Source organism: Dromiciops gliroides, chromosome X (assembly GCF_019393635.1).
Source record: "Dromiciops gliroides isolate mDroGli1 chromosome X, mDroGli1.pri, whole genome shotgun sequence".
NCBI lineage: Eukaryota > Metazoa > Chordata > Mammalia > Microbiotheria > Microbiotheriidae > Dromiciops > Dromiciops gliroides.
In genome coordinates, this window is record NC_057867.1 from 41,257,185 (window position 1) to 41,277,993 (window position 20,809).

The window sequence follows — 20,809 nt, forward strand, 5'->3', positions numbered from 1 at the left end:
TTGGCCTATACTTGGACCAATGCAGTTGGTAGCAAGAAGTCTAGATACAGTAGTAACATGTGAGCTCCAGAAATTCATTTCATCCAAAAGCAGGGGAAGCTCCCAGTCTACTTGATTCATTGGTGCAATGCATTATTTCAGGAAGCCTAGTGCTGCAATTTGTTAAGTAATATACTTATAAAGGAATAATATACTTTTTTTGGTAGGAGGTACATTTATTTAAAGAAGAATATCATATAGAAACAATAGGAGTATATAAGAAGGTGTTTAAAATATTATGCAGATGGCATTTGTTTCCAGTTGTCAATAAAAGGGCATTTTAATGACCAAAATGCACATATAGATAATTTGAGTTGGTGTAAGTCTTTCTTTTTTTTATAAAAGTATTTTAAGGAATAATATACTTTTTCCATGTAAATATTTTATTATTTTCCAGTTACATTTAGAGATAGTTTTCAACATTTGTTTTTATAAGATTTCTAGTTTCAAATTTTTCTCCCTCCCTCCCCCTCCCAAAGACAACAAGTACATATGTAGGTTATATATGTACAGTCACATTAAACATATTTCTGCATTAGTCATGTTATGAGAGAAGAATCAGAGCAAAAAGGAAAAACCTCAAACAACAACAACAACAACACCCAATAGAAATAGTATGGTTCGATGTGCATCTAGATTCTACAGTTCTTGGGGGCAGCTAGGTGGTGCAGTGGATAGAGCACTGGCCCTGGAGTCAGGAGGACCTGAGTTCAAATATGGCCTCAGACACTTGACACTTACTAGCTGTGTGACCCTGGGCAAGTCACTTAACCCCAATTGCCTCACCAAAAACAAAACAAAACAAAAAACAACAACCCATGAATAGATTCTACAGTTCTTTTTTTTTTTCTGGATTTGGAGAGCATTTTCCATCATGAGTCCTTCGGAACTATCTTGGACCATTGTATTTCTGAGAAGAATCAAGTCTGTCACAGTTGATCAACACATAATGTTATTGATACTGTGTACAGTGTTTAAGGAATGTGCAATAGACTGCTACTTATGGAATTTGAAGATAATAGAATTTCCCTTTCTTAAAGATAGGAGAGACTACATTTTGTGCCCCCCCATCTGCCTCTCGAGGTAATTTATTTAGAACAAATAGATTGATAAGGATTTGAAATTCTTATTTATGGCTACAGTGTGAATGAATACATTCTGAATGAAGTAGTCTAGTTTCACATGCAGCTGAAGTTTCTTTCTTGGCTGCTTCCTAGTGTGTTCCCTGGTATTGACAGAACTCACTCTGGGATTTAAAAGCCAGCACATATTGTACTCAGAAGCATTACTAATAGTATTATAATTCATTGAGCCAATGGGCTCATTCAGTTATTCAAGTGACCTTAGTGACCTTAATGCTTGGTTTCAGGGAAAGAATTTTACTTTCTGAGTGAGCCCAGGGGGTAGAGGTGATCTGGCTGAGAATTGCAAGGTGAGTACCTCAATCATGCCTCATTCCTCTCTAATGGGACATGCCCTAGGATCTTACCTTGGCCTTAACCATGAAACAAGACTAGGAACTCATCTTTCTCACTCTAACTTTCCACTTCTTGCTTAGGAATAATAATCAAATAAACATTACTGTTGCTAAAGTAAAGATTGTGACTGCATTACAGCTCAACTTAGAAACCCTTTGATTCTGAATTATGCGTTGCTAAGGCCAAAGCTTTTCTGACCATCTTTCCCCCGTCCCTGGCACACATCATTATCAACCACTGTCCTCCGGTGCCTCTGTCCCACTCTACTCTGCCCTTATGATGTGCCCTCTGTTAATAACAAACTGTTCTTCATGTTGGATCTGTATGCCCTATTTGTACGTGTTCATCTCCCCCCCCCCCAAAAAAAAATAAAAGAATGTAAGCTTCTTGAGGGCAGAGAGTTTGATTTTGGTCTCTGTATCCTCAGGACCTTGAACATTGCCTAACACATAGTGGGCACTTAAGTGTTAATTGAATTGACTTATTTATTTTAACCTATGACTTCAACCTCAAAAGAGAAACTACATGTTTAGTTGAAGGGGGTAGATTAAAATATCTATTAAGAAGGATTTATTAAAAGCTTAAATGGTTCAGTTAAACGTTTGTGGTTTTTACATTATGTTTTATTGTAGCTCTTTTTATGCTAATGTTATCCACATGGATCTTATTGGCTATTGATTCTTATTCCTAGATGTTAGAATAAAATGTGTTTTCTAAACTAAAATGGCATTCCTAAAGGGGAAAGTACCTGTGACTAATACTTTAAGATATTTAAAGGAGGGCTTGACCTATGTTGTGTCCGTGCCACCCAGTTAGAAAAAGCATAAATTCTCACTCCTTTTCAGGCTGAGGAAGAAATGAAGATTGGGTTTATAAAGAAATTTGCAGTTTTTCTGTAAGTAGTATGAATATGTTAAAACAAAGGTTATTAGTGTATCTTCTTAAGTTTAGCACATTTTCAGTTTTCAATTTGGAGCTTTGAAAGAGTTTGTGAATATAATATTGAACCCAGTGATTCAGTGTAAGCTTTTTATTTTTATTTTTTATTTTATTTTTTGTGAGGCAATGAGGGTTAAGTGACTTGCCCAGGGTCACACAGCTAGTAAATGTCCAGTGTCTGAGGCCAGATTTGAACTCATGTCCTCCTGAATCCAGGGCCGGTGCTTTATCCACTGTGCCACCTAGTTGCCCCTCAGCATAAGCTTTTATGACCACAGCATTATGGTATATTAGCTTGTTGTGCAAAGTTTTGTGTGTCGTTTTTAGCTCATGCTTTCTGGAAACAAGCTGATTTTATACTTTGGTCTTAGAGGTACCATATCCAAGGGTGTGGTAGTGGTAGTGTTAGCCATGAACTACTGGAAATATATTCAGAATTCACCCATCTAGTGACTTCTAACATTTTTTAATGAATGTAGCATTAAGCACAAATATTATTTTAAAATAAAGTAATTAGTGATATCCATGGTGATATTGTATTAATTTTTCCCTTTTGACCCTTCTAGAAATATAATTCAGGCAAAGAATCACAGAATTTTAGAGTAAGAATGGACTCTAGACTCTTTCCTTCCCTTCTTTCTCTTATCCCCCCTCCACAATCGGATGTGTGCCTTACCTTTGTTCAAAGCCGAATTCAGGTCCTACCTCCATGAAGCCTTCTCGAGTTTTCTGTCACCCTCTGCCCCTCCCTCCTACTGTGACATCCTAGTAATTTCTCCCTCCAATTTCTCTTTATCGTTTGCCTGGACTTCATATCCTTGTTTCAACAACAGTACTTTGTACGCAGCAAGCACTTAATCAATCTTTAATTTAATTAATAAATGAACTATATTCTTTCAACCTCCTCATTTTATAATTAAGGAAACTGAGACCCAGAAAGGTTAAATGACTTATTCAGGGTCACACAGTAAATTAGTAACCAGAGCTAGGAGTTTGGTCAGGATGTGACCTATGACCTGTCTTTCCTACCCTATTGTTTCCCTTTTTATTATTCTCTGCCAAGGGCTGGACTGCCACCACCACTTCCCTGCCCCCACTCTCATTATTAATAAAATAAAAGCTTCTTTCCACACTAGTCACAACCCCTGCCTACACCACAGGACCCTTATAGATTCACGTCACACACGATTGCTTGGCTTAAGTCAGGATTCTTAACCTTTTTGGTGTGGTGGACCCCCTCTTAGAATAATGTTTTTAAATGTGTAAGATAAAACTCAAAGGATTGCAAAAGAAACCAGGGATTTTCTAATGTAGTTTTAAATATTAAAAAAAAAACAGATTCCTGGAATCTCTCGGTTTAACAATCAAATGATTTAACAATACTTTTCTAATCTACAGGCTTTTCCATTGATATGGTTAACAGGTCAGAGTATATAATTTCAGTCATTTCTTTTTTGAAAAACCACGCCAGTGTTTAAATTTTCTTGGCAAGAATGTCAGACTAGTTATTATTATTTAATTACATTTAAAATATAATCAATTATATTTAAAATAATATATAGCAAAAGTATTTTAGAGAGGTAACATGAATTGAGTAATTAATTTGGAGTCATTAAGACCTTGGTTGGAATCTTGACTGTGAATTTAACTATAATTGAAAAAGTGGTATGGCATGCATATCTGAGAGACTACTAGGACTTGTACTGCTGACCCTCAAGCACTTCAAAAAGTTTAAGTCAAGATATGTCTAATGATTATTGGGGTTTGTTTTGTTTTGTTTTGTGGGGCAATGAGGGTTAAGTGACTTGCCTAGGGTCACACAGCTAGTAAGTATCAAGTGTCTGAGGTCAGGTTTGAACTCAGGTCCTCCTGAATCCAGGGCCGGTGCTCTATCCACTGAGCCACCTAGCTGCCCCATGTCTAATGATTATTAATAATTAATTAAACCCACGAGGTTTTGGTAGTAGCCATGCAGATTAAAAAAGCTATCATTTTTCTTCTTTCACAGCATGACTAATGCAGAAATATGTTTAATGTGATTGTACATATATAACCTATATCAGATTGCTTCCTGTCTTGGGGAGGGAGGGAGAAAAATTTGAAAGTAGAAATCTTATAAAAACAAACTGTACTGGAAAATAATAAAATACTTTTATGAAAAAAGCTATCGTTTCCTAGCTCCTTTTGGAACTTGATTGTCTTAGTGGAGTGAATAGTTACAGCATTAAATCATTTAAAGTTTTTTCAGTAATCAAAGTTGCCTAAAATTCCTAAAAGTACCTGTAAGCATTACCCAAAAAGAGGCAGCTAGATAGCTCAGTGGATAGAGCACTGAGCCTGGAGTCAGGAAGACCCAAGTTCAAATGTGGCCTCAGTTACTAGCAGTGTGACCCTGGGCAAGTCACTTAATCTCCATTTGCCTTAATCTACTGGAGAAAGAAATGGCAAACCACTCCAGCATCTTTGCCAAGAAAACCTCATACAGGGTCACTAGGTGTCAGATGTATTGCTTAGGTCTCTTAAGATATTACTGGCTAATCGGATGAAACCTCAATATCGCTGCCAAATCCTTTTAGGCTGCTTATGCTACTCTTCGGAGATCTCCTAAAATAAGTAGGGTCAAATTTGGTCAGCTCTTGAATGGGAAAGAAGCCCTATGTCCAGTTCAAAATGGGAATAAATGCTACTGGCCTTCCTGTTAGGCGGGAGTGGGGGCTGGGTAGTGAGTGGTTTATGTTCTCAGATAATGCTAGACAGTACCTAGCTGGAGAGACAAACTTAACATAGATGAGACAATTAGCAAGGAAATGTGGTTGCATGTAATTAGGTATTAAGTGGTCTGATCAGGAATAGAAATGAAATCAGAATTAACACTTAGAGGGTTTCAGTGATTGAAAATGAGGGAAATATTGCAGGTGGGAGAATCAAGAAGTGGGACTGCCTACCTTGCAGAGCATATATAGATACAAAGGGTTAACATGATTAAAATGATGTTTGAGGAAATTCTGTTTTGCCCTAGTGTGCATGAAGGATTGAAGGTGGGAAAGAGAAGAAGCAGGGAAAATAGCAAATAGAAGAGTGCAAAAACCTAGGCATGGGATATTGGCTTGGATCAGAACGAGGCAAATTTGAGAGATGGCAAGGAGAGAATCAATAGGCCTTGGTAGTACTAGATAGAGAGATGGAGTCAGAATTGAGAGTTTCTTGCATGATAGCATCATAGAGAAAATTTCAGTTTAATTTAGGGCTCTCAAGGTTCTCAGGGGCATGTTTGGTTTTTTGATCATAGGACATGTATTTTTTTTTCACTTGGAGAAAATGTCCCTAACCTTAAAAACTGTAGGTTTAATTAAAGGGACCAGAGTCCCATCATGATGATAAAAAGCAGATAGGTATGATTTTCTGATGGGGGTCTTAAAAGGGGCTGCAGGTTCAAGAAAGATAAGGAACAAAAAAATCCCACAAAGTAAAACTCCCAAGTTCTGATAGTATATGAATAGGTCGTCCCAATGAGCGATTTGCCTTTTGGGGAGGGCAGATGGAACATCAGGGAAATCTTCATGAAAATTAAAGATACGCCCCAAATAACGGGAGGAATTCTCCAATGAGGGATGTGTGTGTGACCAGAGATCAAGGAATCATAAACAAAGGCAGGGAGGCGTGTTGCACTTAAAGGGGAGCAGTGGGCCATGATGCTGGAAAGGGGAGTTGAGGTGGATTTGGGGAGGACCCAGGAGAGAGTGAAGGCTTTTTAGGTGCTGGAGGGAGTAACATAATAACTGGCATGCATTAAAGTTTGCAAAGCAATCTGGCAGTAGTCTATATTATGGATTGGAAAGAGAAGAGATTTGGGAAGAAGGGGAGGGGCAAGGAGGACGTTTGGTTATTACACGTGTCTCGGCAAGAGGTTATCATGACCTGAATTAGGGAGATGGAAGAAGAGAGCCATTGTGGGGGAGGCCAGACTCTGTGGCACATGTCAACTGATGGGGTGAGGAGGGGGGGGGGGAATAGAGGAGGGAGGAAAATGGATGAGTCAAAAGATGACTCATGAATAGAAATGGGCATGTCAAGAGGAGTTGGTGTGTGGGCCAAGATGATGAATTGGGATTTAGAGTTTGCTTGATTTTCCATTATCCTTGTAATTTAGTCCAGCATCTATTAGGTGCCTCCCGGGTGCAAGGCACCTTTTGGGTGCTAGGGGTACGAGAACAAAACAGACCCTGATGGAATTTTGAAGAGCTGCCAGTCTCCGTGGGAGCCGAGGGAGGCAGGACTGTGAAGATGAAAGGCCCTGGGGGGGGGGGGGTAGGGGCAGAAGGGAAAAAGCCCAAGGCTTTCCGGGTAGCTTTTACCCCAGATATCCCCCCCTGCATAGCTTTTAAAATATTTAGGTCAGTATGGTGTTAGGTTCTGAGTTACTTGTGCTAACTCCTTCGATTGTGGTTTTATTTTCATTGCCATTTAATTTTCTTTGTAAGGTGCCACGTGCAAATAGGCACTTAATAAATGCTAGGCTTACGTAAGTTCTCAATTTGCATAGATAACATTCATTAAACATTTACAACTCCTTAAATGAGCCAGTCCACATTGCTCAGATTTCACCCAGAGGCCTCCAGGCGCAAACATAATCAAACAAGGTAATCAGCAAGTAGGAGATTTATGAGCTCCATGGAAACAATTGAAAGGTTTTACTCTCATTTTTGTGGATTTAGAACTGGAGCTATTGCACGCCTTGCTTTGGCCCTTTCAATAACATGGGTATTTCTAAACAGCCCCTCCTTTCAAAGGTACATTTGTCAAAGATGTTAAGGCTATTTTTCTGGTCAGCCATTTTAATCTATTCTGGCTGTAATCCCCAGAGTCCCCTGTTTTGTTTTCCAGTGGCTGATGCAGACAGAAAGCTGTTGCCGTTTTTGTTTTTGGCTCTGGTGTTCAGTCCACAAACTCTGAATCCTGGAGCTTCTGACTTCCTGGAGTAAATTATTTTTAAAATGTTGAACCCAGGAAAACTTGATTAAAAAAAAAAGCCAACCAATTCAGTCTTCTTTAAAGAGGTACATACTTGAATGCTAATAAGCTTAATCCTTAATACTTTTCAGAGTAATTCTTTGTTCTTTGCATAGTATTTTTGTTAAATTTTAACAATAGTTAAAATTTAAAATGATAGTTCTCAGAATGTCTAACAGTAGCACAAAAGAAAGAATAAATAGAGCTTTAGGATTTGAGATTGTTAGAAATCTGGTCTCCCCTAACAACCTTAGCTTTTAGTAGCTGCTCTGGGCTAAAATAATTTGTCTTTAGTGCAGTTACCAAATGGATATTGAGGGGGTATTTTCTTCCATTATAACTTGGCCAGAGACACTAGTAATCAATCCCTTTTTCCTATTTTTCTTCTTTCAAACTCTTCCTCTCCCCCCTCTTGCCCAGATAAAAATAACCCATTTAGATAATAGCCCAAGCTTTCTAGGTATAATGTCAGTGGTATTAGCTGCTTGATGGGTTTTTTTTTTGTGCCACCTTTGACTTACTACTTTTCCAACTTTTATTTCACATGATTCATTTCAGACACTCTGTCCCCCAGGCCCAGAATGAACTCCCTCCTCCCCCTTCCTCCGATCAGACTCTGAAAATCCCTCTCCTAGTCAACAAGCATTTAAGTGCTTGAAATAGCCTCCATTCAAGGTACTGTGCCTAGGATACCAAGGGAAAATGAAAAATAGCCTCTACCTTCAAGGAGTTTTCATATTTTTCTAGATCACTTTGCCTTCTTGCTTGTACTCTGTATTATACTTCTCTGTTTCTCTTTTCTCTCTGTCTCTGTTTCTCTTCTCTCTCCTCTCTGTGTCTCTTTCTCTTTTCTCTGTATCTCTGTTCTCTTTGTGTCTCTGTTTCTCTTCTTTGTGTCTCTGTTTCTCTTCTTTGTGTCTCTGTTTCTCTTCTTTGTATCTCTGTTCTCTTCTCTCTGTATCTCTGTTCTTTTCTCTCTGTGCCTGTTGATCTTTTTTCTCTCTCCCTGTCCCTTCTTCCCACCCCTCTCACCCCCCAGTAGATTATAAAGTTTGACTGCCTCTTTCTTTTCTTTTAATCATAAAAGTATTTTGTTATTTCCAGTTACATGTAAAAATAGTTTTCAACGTTTGTTTTCACAAGATTTCTAGTTCCAAATTTTTCTTCCACCCTCCCTTCCCTCCCCCTTCCCCAAGACAGAAAGCAATCTAATATAGGCTATATATGTACAATCACATTAAACATATTTTTGCATTAGTCATGTTGTGAAAGAAGAATCAGAACAAAAGGGAAAAACCTCGAAAAAGAGAAAAAACAACAACAAAAAAAGTAGAAACAGTCTGGTTCAATCTGCATTCAGAATCCACAGTTCTTTTTTTTTTTTCTGGATGTGGAGAACATTTTCCATCATGAGTTCTTTGGAATTGTCTTGGTTGACTGCTTTTTTCATCTTTGTACCCCAATGGCTATCACATAATAGCATATCATAGACACTCACAGGTTTGAATTGAATTCCTAAGTGATAGATAGCTTCGAGGAGCTCATCATTCAAGAGTAAGGGTGGGATTCAAACTACCTCCCCCCACTATGGTTCTGTTGCCTCGACTAGTCAAGGACACTTGTTGATATCATCTTTTGTTCTTCAGTTGTTTCGCAGTGGTGGGAATTATCTTAAACTCAGCATGTCCAAAACGTAAGCCCTCTCCTTTTTCTTGTTGTTCAGTCCTGTCTGGCTCTTTGTGACCCTATTTGGGGTTTTCTTTGCAAAGATAATGGAGCAGTTTGCCATTTCCTTCTCTAGCTCATTTGACAGATGAGGAAACTGAGGCAGACAGGTTGAAGTGACTTGCCCATGGTCACATAGCTCTAGTAAGTGTCTGTTGGAGGCTGGATTTGAACTCAGGAAGATGAGTCTTCTTGACTTCAGGCCCAGTGCTCTATCCATTATGTTCCCTCAGAACTGTGAACAGGGCCATTGTGTGAGTGCTGGATCACTTAGGCATTTGAACAAAGGGAAGAAGCCTGCTTGGAATTGAGGAAAAGAGATTCAGAAGCCTATGGATTGAAAGGTTTTGAAGCAAAGGGAGTACTGAACTGCAATGGGGAAGGAAAATGGGGAGAAGAGTCATTGCCTTTAAAGGCCTCTGAGAGAGGAGGTCTCAGACAAAAAGAAATCTCAAGGAAAGGTCAGCTGGGGGGAGTTTCTGCTCTCTGGAGCCTGTCTTTCCACAGACACTATAATATGATCCTGTGTTTTCTTTTCCAGTTGTTTCCAGGAAACTGAATTTTGCCTCATTCCTAAAGAGATCAGGGGTTAACTAGAGATAGGCGGAAATGTAAAGTTACTTTTAACACCTCTGCCTAGGTGTTAGGAGTTTTCCTAACTTGGGGGAGGGGCATGGTGATTGAACTTGAAATAGTTTTTCATCTAAAATAAACTCCCTAAAGCCAAAGAGGGAGGGAACCAGTTGGACCTTAGAGGCTTAAAAGCAGCTAATCGTTGTAACAGGGTGTTACGTGAGAATCCCCCTTCTGCACCCTTGGCACCAGACTTCTACTAGCCAATCCCTTGGCCTTTGGACAGTTTTGCTGATTTCAGCCCCACCCCCAATCTGTTTTCTCTTATAAATAGCCTTAAATAAGACCATTTTATAACTAGTCCAAGAACCTCCAAGATCCTCTTAACTGCCATCTCAGCACTCATTTCCTGTTACCCTTCTCCAAAAGTCAGACTGAATTCCTGCTGGAGGTTCCTTCTTTTGCTTCTTAGGTAGGCACTCAACCCTCCACAACAGGTTTTCCCATATCACTCATAACTTCTTTTTCTCCTGTTCCTGTTCCCTGGTCTGCCTCATTGCCCTGCTCCTCAATAATCCACCTTTATTCGGGGGGTATTTTCATATCCCTACTTTCCTTGGTTAGTCTAGATTTTATTCTCTTGTTCCAGAAGCTCTCATTCCCAGTGATACTGTGTGTGGGACAGGCCTAATATTCAGTAGTGAAGAAACAGATTTCAAAACTATAAATTAATTCCCCTCTTTTACTGTTTAACCAAGAGAAGGTATGGGTCCCCCTTGGAAATTTCAGGTGGAGATTTGAACTTGTTAATATGAGGGGGCAGCTAGGTGGCTCAGTGGATAAAAAGCACTGGCTCTGGAGTCAGGAGTACCTGAGTTCAAATCTAGCCTCAGACACTTAACACTTACTAGCTGTGTGACCCTGGGCAAGTCACTTAACCCCAATTGCCTTACTAAAATAAAAAAAAACCCCAACCAATATGAGGGCCAGACTTGGTGACACACACCTGAATTCCTGCTGCCAGAGAGGCAGAGACTGGTCAAGGTTCCTGTGCCAAACAGTAGTGAGATCTGGCCTATGAGTAGCTACTTTATTTTCAGTCTTGGAGAAATAGGGAGACCCAACCAAAAAAAAACAATACAGGGAAGGGATAGCTCCCCAAGGTGGGGGGGGGGGAGAATACAAGGGGAAATTTAGGCAATATTTAAAAAATCAATAAAAAATGAACAATAATGGACTTTATCATTTAGCATTAAATAGGTGGTGATCAAATCAAAACACCAGTTTGGAATCTGAGTGTACCATAAGTCTTTAGATTTTATTTTTCCTGGATGTATTGGTAAATTAGAGCACTGATATACCTCAAGGTGATTTTCTTATGTCTTTTTATATACGCAAGAAAATTAGCTCTTTGTGAGATAATATTAGAAGTTGTTGATAGTTTCCTAGTGGTCCTCTGGGTTATATTGATTGTGTCAACATAGTGCCAAAAACGACCTATCAATTAAAAAAAAAAGGTAAAAGGCAGACTTGTTCTAGCAGGCTTAATCATTGTTTTGTGACATCACCCTTCTGGTTCCTGCCATGACCACTGCTGCCACACCTCTCCCTACCCATGTTTATGAAGTTTACTGCCCGTAGCTAATATGTTTAGTAAACCTTCCACCTGTATATCTCACAACCCTTCTATGACTCGGTACATAGCGTTGGAAGGCAAGGATACGTGTTGTTTTTTTTTTCCAATGTGGGAACTCCCTCCACCTACCTGTGACCAATTGTCTATATATAACTTAGTAGGCAGGTTTTGAGTTGCCTCAGATTGAAAGAGATTAAGTAACTTGCCCCATAGTCACACTGCTTGTAAATATCAAATGGGAAATTTGAGTCTAGGTTGTCTTAACTTAGTCACCTATATCCCCATCCACCACACCACACTGGCCCATCCTGGAGAATTTCTGTGGCCAAAATAATTTACTTTGTGGGCAGCCTGATAACTAGCATGCCAAGTAATGGCCAGACACTCTTCCCATTTTAGAACCCTTTCCAGTTTGGTAGGATCTGCTAGAACTTAAGCAACATTGATGCAGCCTTTGAGAGTCCAGTGTTCACAGTAACAACAACAATAGATAACATTTCTATAGTGCTTACCATGTGCCAAGCACTATGCTCAATGCTTTACAATTATCTCATTTGAGCCTCACAACAACCCTTTGAGGTGAGTGCTTTTATTATCCCCATTTACAGGTGAGAAAACTGAGGCAAACAGCCATTGAAGTGACTTATCCAGCCACACAACTAATAAATTTGAACTTAGACCTCCCTGACCTTAGGCCCAGCCCTCTATCTACTGCTCCACCTAGCTGGTTGGTCACTTGTGTACCATAATGAAGCATTGGAGTAGGGAGTGATAATTCATATTCATCATATACTACTTTAAAAAAATTTTTGTGGGGCAATGGGGGTTAAGTGACTTGCCCAGGGTCAAACAGCTAGTAAGTGTCACACAACTAGTAAGTACATCATATACTACTTTAAGGGTACAAAGAGTCTCCTCTCAAATAGCTCTGTGAGCTAATTAGTGCAAGCATTCTATCAATTTTACAAATGAGGAGGCAGGCTTACAGAGGGGAAGTGACTTAATCAGGTTTGTATAACTAATAAACATCAGAGCTGGAATAGTGAGAGAAAGTCAATTTTGTGGGGGAATTGGGTTGGGACCCTCCCCCCCCCAATTTAAGCACTCTAAACCAAAAGAAGACTGGTAGAATTTTTTCTCGAGCCAGCCTCCAGAGGGCAATATGGTCCTGGATGTTTTAAGTGATCTGACTCCTGCCCAGACTTAAATAGCTAGAAGAGGATGGGTAGGATTGCTTTGGGGAATTGCACAATGCCTTTAAATGAGCCCTATACTTCTCTCTGGAGGAAAAAGGGTCCCATCTTTTTAGCCCAATGTTGTTTTGGTTTTTGAAATGTTAGAATTGTAGTTGACTTGGACAGTTGGAGAGATGAGTGATAGGTTCAGTTTGCTTCCAATGAAAATGTGCATATCAGAAGATATTATCAAGGAAGTATATGATCAGAAAAGGAGGTGGACAATTCATATAACAAAAGAGATAATAGACAGCTCATGTTCTCCATCAATACTCCCATCGTGGAAGCCCCCCCCCCCTTGGGTGGTAGACTCTCTGTGGAAGATTTGCAGGAGAACATGCTTAATGATAGCATAAGCTCAGAAAGTGTGAATGGGTTGTTCTTGGAATTGTTGAAGGGGGTATGTACGTCATGGAGATGTATTAAAGTATTATTAAAAGAAAACACTAAATAGAAAGAGTCATCATGATTTCACCAAAACAAGCCAGGTCATGCCAAACTAATCTCATTTCCTTTTTTTGATGGACTAGTAGAGTAGGTGACTACTGTAGACACAGTTTGCATAGATTTTTAGACCATCATTTGGCAACATCTCTCATGCTAGTCTTATAGAGGAATATATTGTAATTTGCTTCTTTAGAGGGACAACCCACCTCAGCAAGATTAAAGCTCCATCAAAGGATGTTAAAGGCCCCAGCCAATAGGGGGCGGTGGTGTATGCCTGAAAACCTGTGAGATTTGATGAAGACAGCAGCTGATATTTACCCAACACTGAAGTTTGCCAGTTGCTTTATACACATTATCAATTTTGATCCTTACCCTGTGAGATTAGCACTACAGGAATTATTATCTCTATTTTGCACATAAAGAAACTGAGGCTCAGAGAGGAGAAATGACTTACCCATTGGTCACAGACCTCCTGAGTATCAAGGGTAGAGTTAAAACTCTGATTCACCCCTCCAGATTCTAAATCAGATGCTTTTTTTGTTGCTATAAACAAAATTGGTTACTGTTTTTTGCTAGGCAAAAGAATTAACTGAGAAACCTCCAGAGTCATTCTTTTAACTTTATGATCACCAGCTTGAAATGAGAACTAAATATGGGTGCTCTGATTACAAAGCAATCCATTTGTTTGTGTATGAACTTAATAAATATCTGTATTCAGTCCCATGTTTTCCTCAGTTAATGACTATGTAGTTAACAATTGTGATACACGGGCTTCGGTATTATAAATATTTTAAAATTAGTAGCAGGTTTGACCATCTCTTTCCTCCAAGGGAAAATAAAAAATGCCATTTCCTGCCTCGTAGTACATATGCTAAGATTATTTTGATCCCATTAATTAATTTGCTCACTTAGTGTGACAGCCACCAAGCCAGTTCAGTCCTTTATCACCTCTTTCCTTGACTAGTCTAATAGCTTCCTAATTGGTCTCCCTGCTTCTGGTCTCTCCCTGCTCCAATCCATCCTCCACATAGCTGCCAGAATCACTTTCCTAATGCCTGACCAGGGCTGTTCATAAGATTTCAATGGCTTCTTCTTATTTCCTCAGAGAAAATCAGAACTCCTTAGCCCTCCACAGTCTGGTGCCACTTCTTCAGTGAAGTCTTTCCTGATCTCCCTTGTTGTTAGCCCTCTCCCTCCTAGAAGTTCCTCATATTTACTTTTGTTAAGGATGTGGTTCAGCCCTGTAATTTCATTGCTATAGGCAACTCCTGAGTAAGGAACCTCCCTGTACCCATGCTGGCCAGTACTTCCTCTGAAACCGAGAGGCTAGAGAGTTACCTGGGGTCCTGAGGGGTTAAGTGTGCTTTGCCCAGGGTTACACCGCCAATATACCTCAGAGGCAATACTTGAATGTCTTCTGTGACTCCAAGACCAGCCCTCTATCCACTATGCCAAGCTGTCTCTCCATTTGCTTTAGTATACATATTATTTCCCCTCTGTCCTAGAAGAATATAAGCTCCTTGAGGACAGGGATTATTTTGGGTTTTGGCTTTGGCAACACCTAACCAAATACCTGGTAGATAGTAGATGCTTACTAAATATTTGTGAAACAAACAAAAAATAATGACTATTTGTGGAATCAAATTGACAGGGGCATCTGGGATGTTTTCTCTTTTTCTATTCCTTAATGAAATGCTCTCTTTTTAGGACAGGCGGACAAGCATCACTTTCCAGAGAAGATGACTTTTAAGAGTTTTGAAGATTCTAAAACTTGTGTGCCTCCAGACATCAATAAGGATGAAGATTTTGTAGAGGAAAATAATAGATTAAAAACGTTTGTTAATTTCCCAAGTAGTAGCCCTGTTTCAGCATCAACATTGGCACGAGCGGGTTTCCTCTATACTGGTGAAGGAGATATAGTACAGTGCTTTAGCTGTCATGCAGCTGTAGATAGATGGCAGTATGGGGACTCAGCAGTTGGAAGACATAGGAAAGTATCCCCAAACTGCAGATTTATTAATGGTTTTTATTTTGAGAAAAATGCTACACAGTTTCCGAATCCCATTATCCGAAACTGTCAGTATAGAGTTGAAAATTGTTCAAGGAATATAAACCATTTTGCTTTGGAGAGACCCCCTGACACTTATGGGGAGTATCTTTTGAGAAGAGGGCAGGCCATCGATATGTCAGATACCATATACCCAAGGAATCCTTCCATGTGCAGTGAAGAAGCTAGACTGAGATCTTTTCAGAATTGGCCAGACTATGCTCACCTTACCCCACAGGAGTTAGCGAGTGCTGGACTCTATTACTTGGGCATTGAGGATCAAGTGCAGTGTTTTTGTTGTGGGGGCAAATTAAAGAATTGGGAACCATGTGATCGGGCAATGTCCGAACACAGGAGGCATTTCCCTAAGTGTTTTTTTGTTTTGGGACGGGATGTTGGCAATACTCGAATTGAAACTGATGTGAGCTGTGATAGGAGTTGTCCAAACCCTACCCATCTCCCAAGGAATCCAGCCATGGCAGATTATGAAGCCCGACTCATTACCTTTGCGACGTGGACATACTCGGTTAACAAGGAGCAGCTTGCAAAAGCTGGATTTTATGCTTTAGGTAAACTTGATTATTAAACTATACTAATCAGTCTTTCCAGAGTTCCTCAGTTTTTTAAGGAGGAAAAAGGAAAGGGATGCCCCCTGGCTTGGTAAACACTTAATAACCATGGCAGCTCAATACTCAAGTTATTTCAGCTTAATTCTATGGGCAGTTCTATTGGCTTTGTAATGTTAACATTTATGTTTATGCAGAAAAGGACTGCCACCCTAGAGTGGTTTATTATGTTTATCCTCATTTAATATATTCGAGGGGAGGGGTGACATTTGAAAGGCCTTCTGTGTCCGCGCTATAAAATCAGCTCTGGTGGTGGAGCTGGTTCCAGTTCTTTTAACCTTCGCATTTAAGTTGAGATGGCGAATGATGCCATGTGAAGAATATACATTTTTGATATATAGGGCTACTCAAGAGAAAGCAGCACTATATTATAGTCTATTGTGGGAAATCAGTTTCTTTAAAGAAAGATCCTGCCACATAGAAGGCCATGTAGTTAGCTGAGAAACAAAAACAACACTGGCTTGGCTGGATGTCAGGGACTTGGGTTCTTTCCCTGGCTTTGCTGCTGCTAACTCATAGTGTTTTAGGGCAACTTACAATCCCTCTAGATGAGGGGTTTGGATTAGATTCAGTAAGTATCATTTATATATTAACTTCCAGGAACACTTTGGAAAATTACACTGGTCTTTTTCTCTCTTAATTAAATTAGTCTTTTCTCCCACTATATCCTGTTTCTTAAGTATTAGGCTAAATAATTCCCAAACAAATCTGGTTGGTTTAGTTACAAAATATGTTAATTCTGATTTTTATTCACAAAACCTTAAAAAGCTAGCTTAAAGTAGTGGGGAGTGGGGGGGTTAACCTACATTGACTGAAAGTGTCATATAGATAGAGTGATTCTGCTGGAGAATTTGAATGGAATAAGCATTTATTAATCACATCTCATGTGCTAGGCACTGTGTTTTGCAAATATTATCTTATTTCATTCTCACAACAACCCTAAGAAGTAGGTTGCCATTGTTATCTCCATTTTATAGTCGAAGAAACTTAGAAGTTAAGTGACTTGCCTAGAGTCACACACCTAGTCTGAGGTTAGATTTGAACTCAGGTCTTCCTGATTCCAGGCCCAGCAACTCTATCTAGTAGCACCACCTGCCTGCCTCTGCATTTAGCTGGATTTCACGAGTATTTGCAATATATGCTCTTTAGAATGCTAAGAATGCTAATTTAATCATCAACTTGCTCAAAGACTGAATATTCCCAAGTGAGAACTGATAAATATTAAAAACACAAATGTAACATGTAAGACATCTTCTTGAATAAAAAGTTGAATTTGGCACCATAAATTTTTATTATTTGGCTCCTTAAAATTACCTAAGAGGCAAGTTAGTCTAAATAATAAATGAGAATTCCTTCCCCAGGTTACATAAATGTGTCAATTATTTGAATATTTTTTAAAAGCAGGCACTTTTGTATATGACTTAGCAGAAAGAAAGTCAATTTTTCATTTTCGCAAGCTGAGGTTTCTGTGTAAGTTGCCACTTCATAAGCATGTCTATCTGTGCTTGTGTGTTTTCTCAGGTGACCGTGATAAAGTAGCATGCTTTCATTGTGGAGGTGGACTTACTGATTGGAAACCCAATGAAGACCCTTGGGAGCAACATGCTAAGTGGTATCCAGGGTAAACTGCTTAAATATTCATATGGTAACAGGAGGAGAGGTGGAGTATTTACACTTCGAAGGCTTAATCCTTGCCACTTTATTAAATATTCTTGCCATCCAAAAAGGCATGGATTTCATGCCCGAATGGTAAAAATCAGGTCACCTACTTTACAGGATACAGACTCTGGTTACTAAAATGTTCATCCTTTGTATATGACTAATTATGCATCTCCCATCCAGATGCACAGACTTCTCATTCTCCAGGTTAGCAAATACTTCTTTTGGAGAAGACTTCCTTAAAATATAACGAATGCCAATTACCAAAGAGACCCTTCAGAACCAGATTTATCTCTAGGAGATATACAATGACATGGCTATCTTTGCTCCTTGAGTGTGTCTTTCAGAAAGGAAATGCTTGTGCAGCTAGAGATATAAAACCAAAATATGATCCAGTTAACACGAAGGGGCAACATGGGTTTACAACTGCTGTTCAGAAAGACATGGAATTTGTCAGGAATACCACATCCTTTAGCGTACGCTAACCCAAAAGAACCACAAAATGGAAGGCTTCAGGAATTTGATTTTTCTTAATCTGCCAAAAAAAAAAAAAAAAAGATTTGTCGATAATGGGTGGGAATAGTTTTTGTGTAGCCATATCACCGCCAATCATCCCCTTGCAGTGAGACATGTCAGACTTTTAAGATAATGAAAATAGGATTGGTTAGTGGCTGCAATACACCATGAGTTGTAACATCTGCCCTGAAAATGAAGAGGAAAGCTAAATAGTTGATTGATTATGAAGTACTATTAAGTAACTTTTATATCATTGTTTTGAGTATTTGTAATAAATTACTTGCAACTTCATAACGAGCACTGAGAAATAAAATTTAACATTAAGAAGGCTGAAAAGCTTACAAAATTACTTTGAAATGTTTAATCGGACAATATTTTAGAATATACTTCTATGGTGCTTATTTAATGACATTCTTGCTCGCAATTGCTCTACTAACATATCTCAACATATATTGTAATGAATAGAATATATTTTTATTATAATGACTGTTGGGTCACCAGTGCTTATTTGATTACTTAGTCATGTCTAAAAGCAAATTAATGACATTAGGTGGTATAGATTTTCACCTTATTTATGATTTTACAAGTTGTCCATTGCTACTAAAGCTTAATTTTTAATTCTATAGATGTAAATATCTGTTAGAAGAGAAGGGCCAGGAATATGTCAACAATATTCATTTAGTGCATCCACTTGACAATTCTGTGGTAAGTCTTGTAAAATGATCTATTTTGTCAAATATTATATTTTGGTATTATAATTTTCTCTTCCCATTAAATTTATAATATGGCATTTCAGAGGTGGGGAAGCCTTTGTAAAATGCAGTTTATTCTCTACCTAAAGCAAATTGTGTAAATGTCAGGATGATGTGATTATTATGAGCCAGAATGTAAGCCTAGAGAATTAGAAAATTTGGTTGTTTCCATCCTGTCAAAGTCAAGGGCTTTCCAGAAGTGGCCCATAGCCTTGATTGTGTCATGTACCCCCTAAGAAACTAACAGTGACAAAACCACGTGCAGAACAAGATTTAAAATCCAAAGTATGAAACTCAGTTCATGGAATGAATGCTGAGTAAAGCAAGTTTTATACATGCATGGTGGCATATAGAACTTGAAATGATTAATTCTAAGAAAAAGAATTGTAACCTGAGTTCCTATCTCTATTTAGGCAGAATCTGCCAAAAAGGCTTCATCAGAAACTCAAGAAAATGGTGAGTAACTTCATCAAAATAAAACTGCCTTGAAGTATCTCTACCAGTTCATGATTTGATCCCTTTTTATGGAGAAAATCATATAAATAGCTGCTCTGCTGTATTTGTGAGATTAAGAATTGGAGGCGATTCCCTGAAAGTTTAGCTTGCCAATACTTACAATGCCGTGGCTTGCTTTGGGGAGCATTTGTAAGGCTTTTCTTTCCCCCACCTCAGCCTGTCTCCCCCCCCCCATACCCCACACGTGGCACTCACTTATGGGGGAGTAAAGAAAGTATTCCAATCACTCTTGTCTAGAGCCATTCAAGCCCTTTTCTCTTGGCAAGACTTGAAATTGTTTATTCTATTCATGAACCATAGTTATTGTCTTTAACGACTGAACTCTCCTTTTTATCCTGTGCTATCTATGAGTTCACCCCCCCTCCCCTTTTTCACGAGATCTTGACAAGACCAGATCTCCATCGCCACATGCAGAGGCTTTAGAGAGCAGCTGGTAGGGATATTCATCACAGATTGTATGTCCGTTATGAATCCGGGTTTTAGAATCTGGGATTAGCAAGGTGGGGGGGATAAATAGTTTACATTGTCAAAGGGGAAAAACTGAAGTTGATGGAACTTACCCAGAAAGTATGCAAAGATGCTCAGCATTTATTAAGTGCCCAGTATGTGCCAGGTGTCATGCTAGGAGGTAGGGATACAAAAAACCAAAAATGCCACAGTACTTGTAATCAAGGTGCTTCTGTGCTCTTGGGGGAAGCATATACAGGGTGTTCCAAAGGTCTTAACAGTTTTAAGCTATTAAAGTTTAAAACTGTGCTAAGACTTTTGAGATTCCCCTGTACAAGTAGATACACAATATATGCAAAGAAAATAACCAGGTGATTTCACGGGTGGGGAGTCCCAAGCAATTGGGGGAGCAGGGTGAGATCAGGGTAGGAATCAGAAAAGGTCTCATGTAGAAACTGGTCCTTGAGCTTTGAAGGAAGTGAGGGATTTTCATTCTTTCCCTCTTATGCATGCATAGATATCATATTCTCTATGTATGCTTTTATTACTTGAACTGAAAATTGACAAAAGATACTGATTCTATGAGGTTGAAGGAATTCTAGATTTTTATTCATCATCACAATTTCTTTTTGTCCATAGCCACTTTATTCGATCCTCATAATAGCCCTGTGAAGTGGGCAAACCAGGTTATTCATTTCCTTATTTTATGGCTGAGGAATAGAAGGCTCAGAGGTCGTGGTTTGTCCAAAGTAAGCTTGTAAAGGCAGATCTAGAACCAGAATCTGGGTCTTCTCACTCTTCTGAAAGCTAACAAAGATACAGGAAAGTGACAAGAGAAAGTTTAATTTAGGACTCAACTATCAGACAATTCTCATTTCCTGCACTTGTTGTGGCAGCATTTATTTCATATCTTCATTACAAAGGAGAATAGTTTTTATTCATAAATATGGTTGAGAAACACAAGAGAGCTATTGTGTAGTTACTTAATATAAGAGTTGCAAAAGGCATGGCCAATATGTGGAATGTTATATAAAGCTGATGTGCCAAAAGCACATTACAGTAAAATATTCAGTAGAGCTTGGCAGCCATGACGAAGTAGAAAAATATATTAATAAATGAGTTTAGGGTTGAATTACCTTTTAAACTTTTTTGCGTGCCTAAGAA

The 20,809-nt window shown here is 39.0% G+C and overlaps 1 protein-coding gene across 7 annotated transcripts in view; it reads left to right on the forward strand.

Annotated features, from left to right (window-relative positions):
- The first annotated feature begins 1,361 nt into the window (after positions 1–1,361).
- Positions 1,362–20,809, forward strand: part of LOC122733552 (X-linked inhibitor of apoptosis) — a 29,056-nt gene continuing 9,608 nt past the window's right edge. For 2 of the 7 annotated variants that reach the window (XR_006353895.1, XM_043974027.1), the window contains exons 1-6: positions 1,408–1,471; positions 2,363–2,412; positions 14,790–15,698; positions 17,277–17,376; positions 18,557–18,635; positions 19,096–19,138. Coding sequence is in view for 6 of the 7 variants with exons in the window: in XM_043974027.1 (XP_043829962.1) it covers positions 14,822–15,698; positions 17,277–17,376; positions 18,557–18,635; positions 19,096–19,138 (1,099 nt within the window). In the remaining variant the exon portion in view is untranslated. Of the gene's footprint in view, positions 1,472–2,362; positions 2,413–10,134; positions 10,237–14,789; positions 15,699–17,276; positions 17,377–18,556; positions 18,636–19,095; positions 19,139–20,809 lie in introns of those variants that run through there. The other 5 variants (XM_043974028.1, XM_043974029.1, XM_043974030.1 and 2 more) reach the window with 5 other exon arrangements.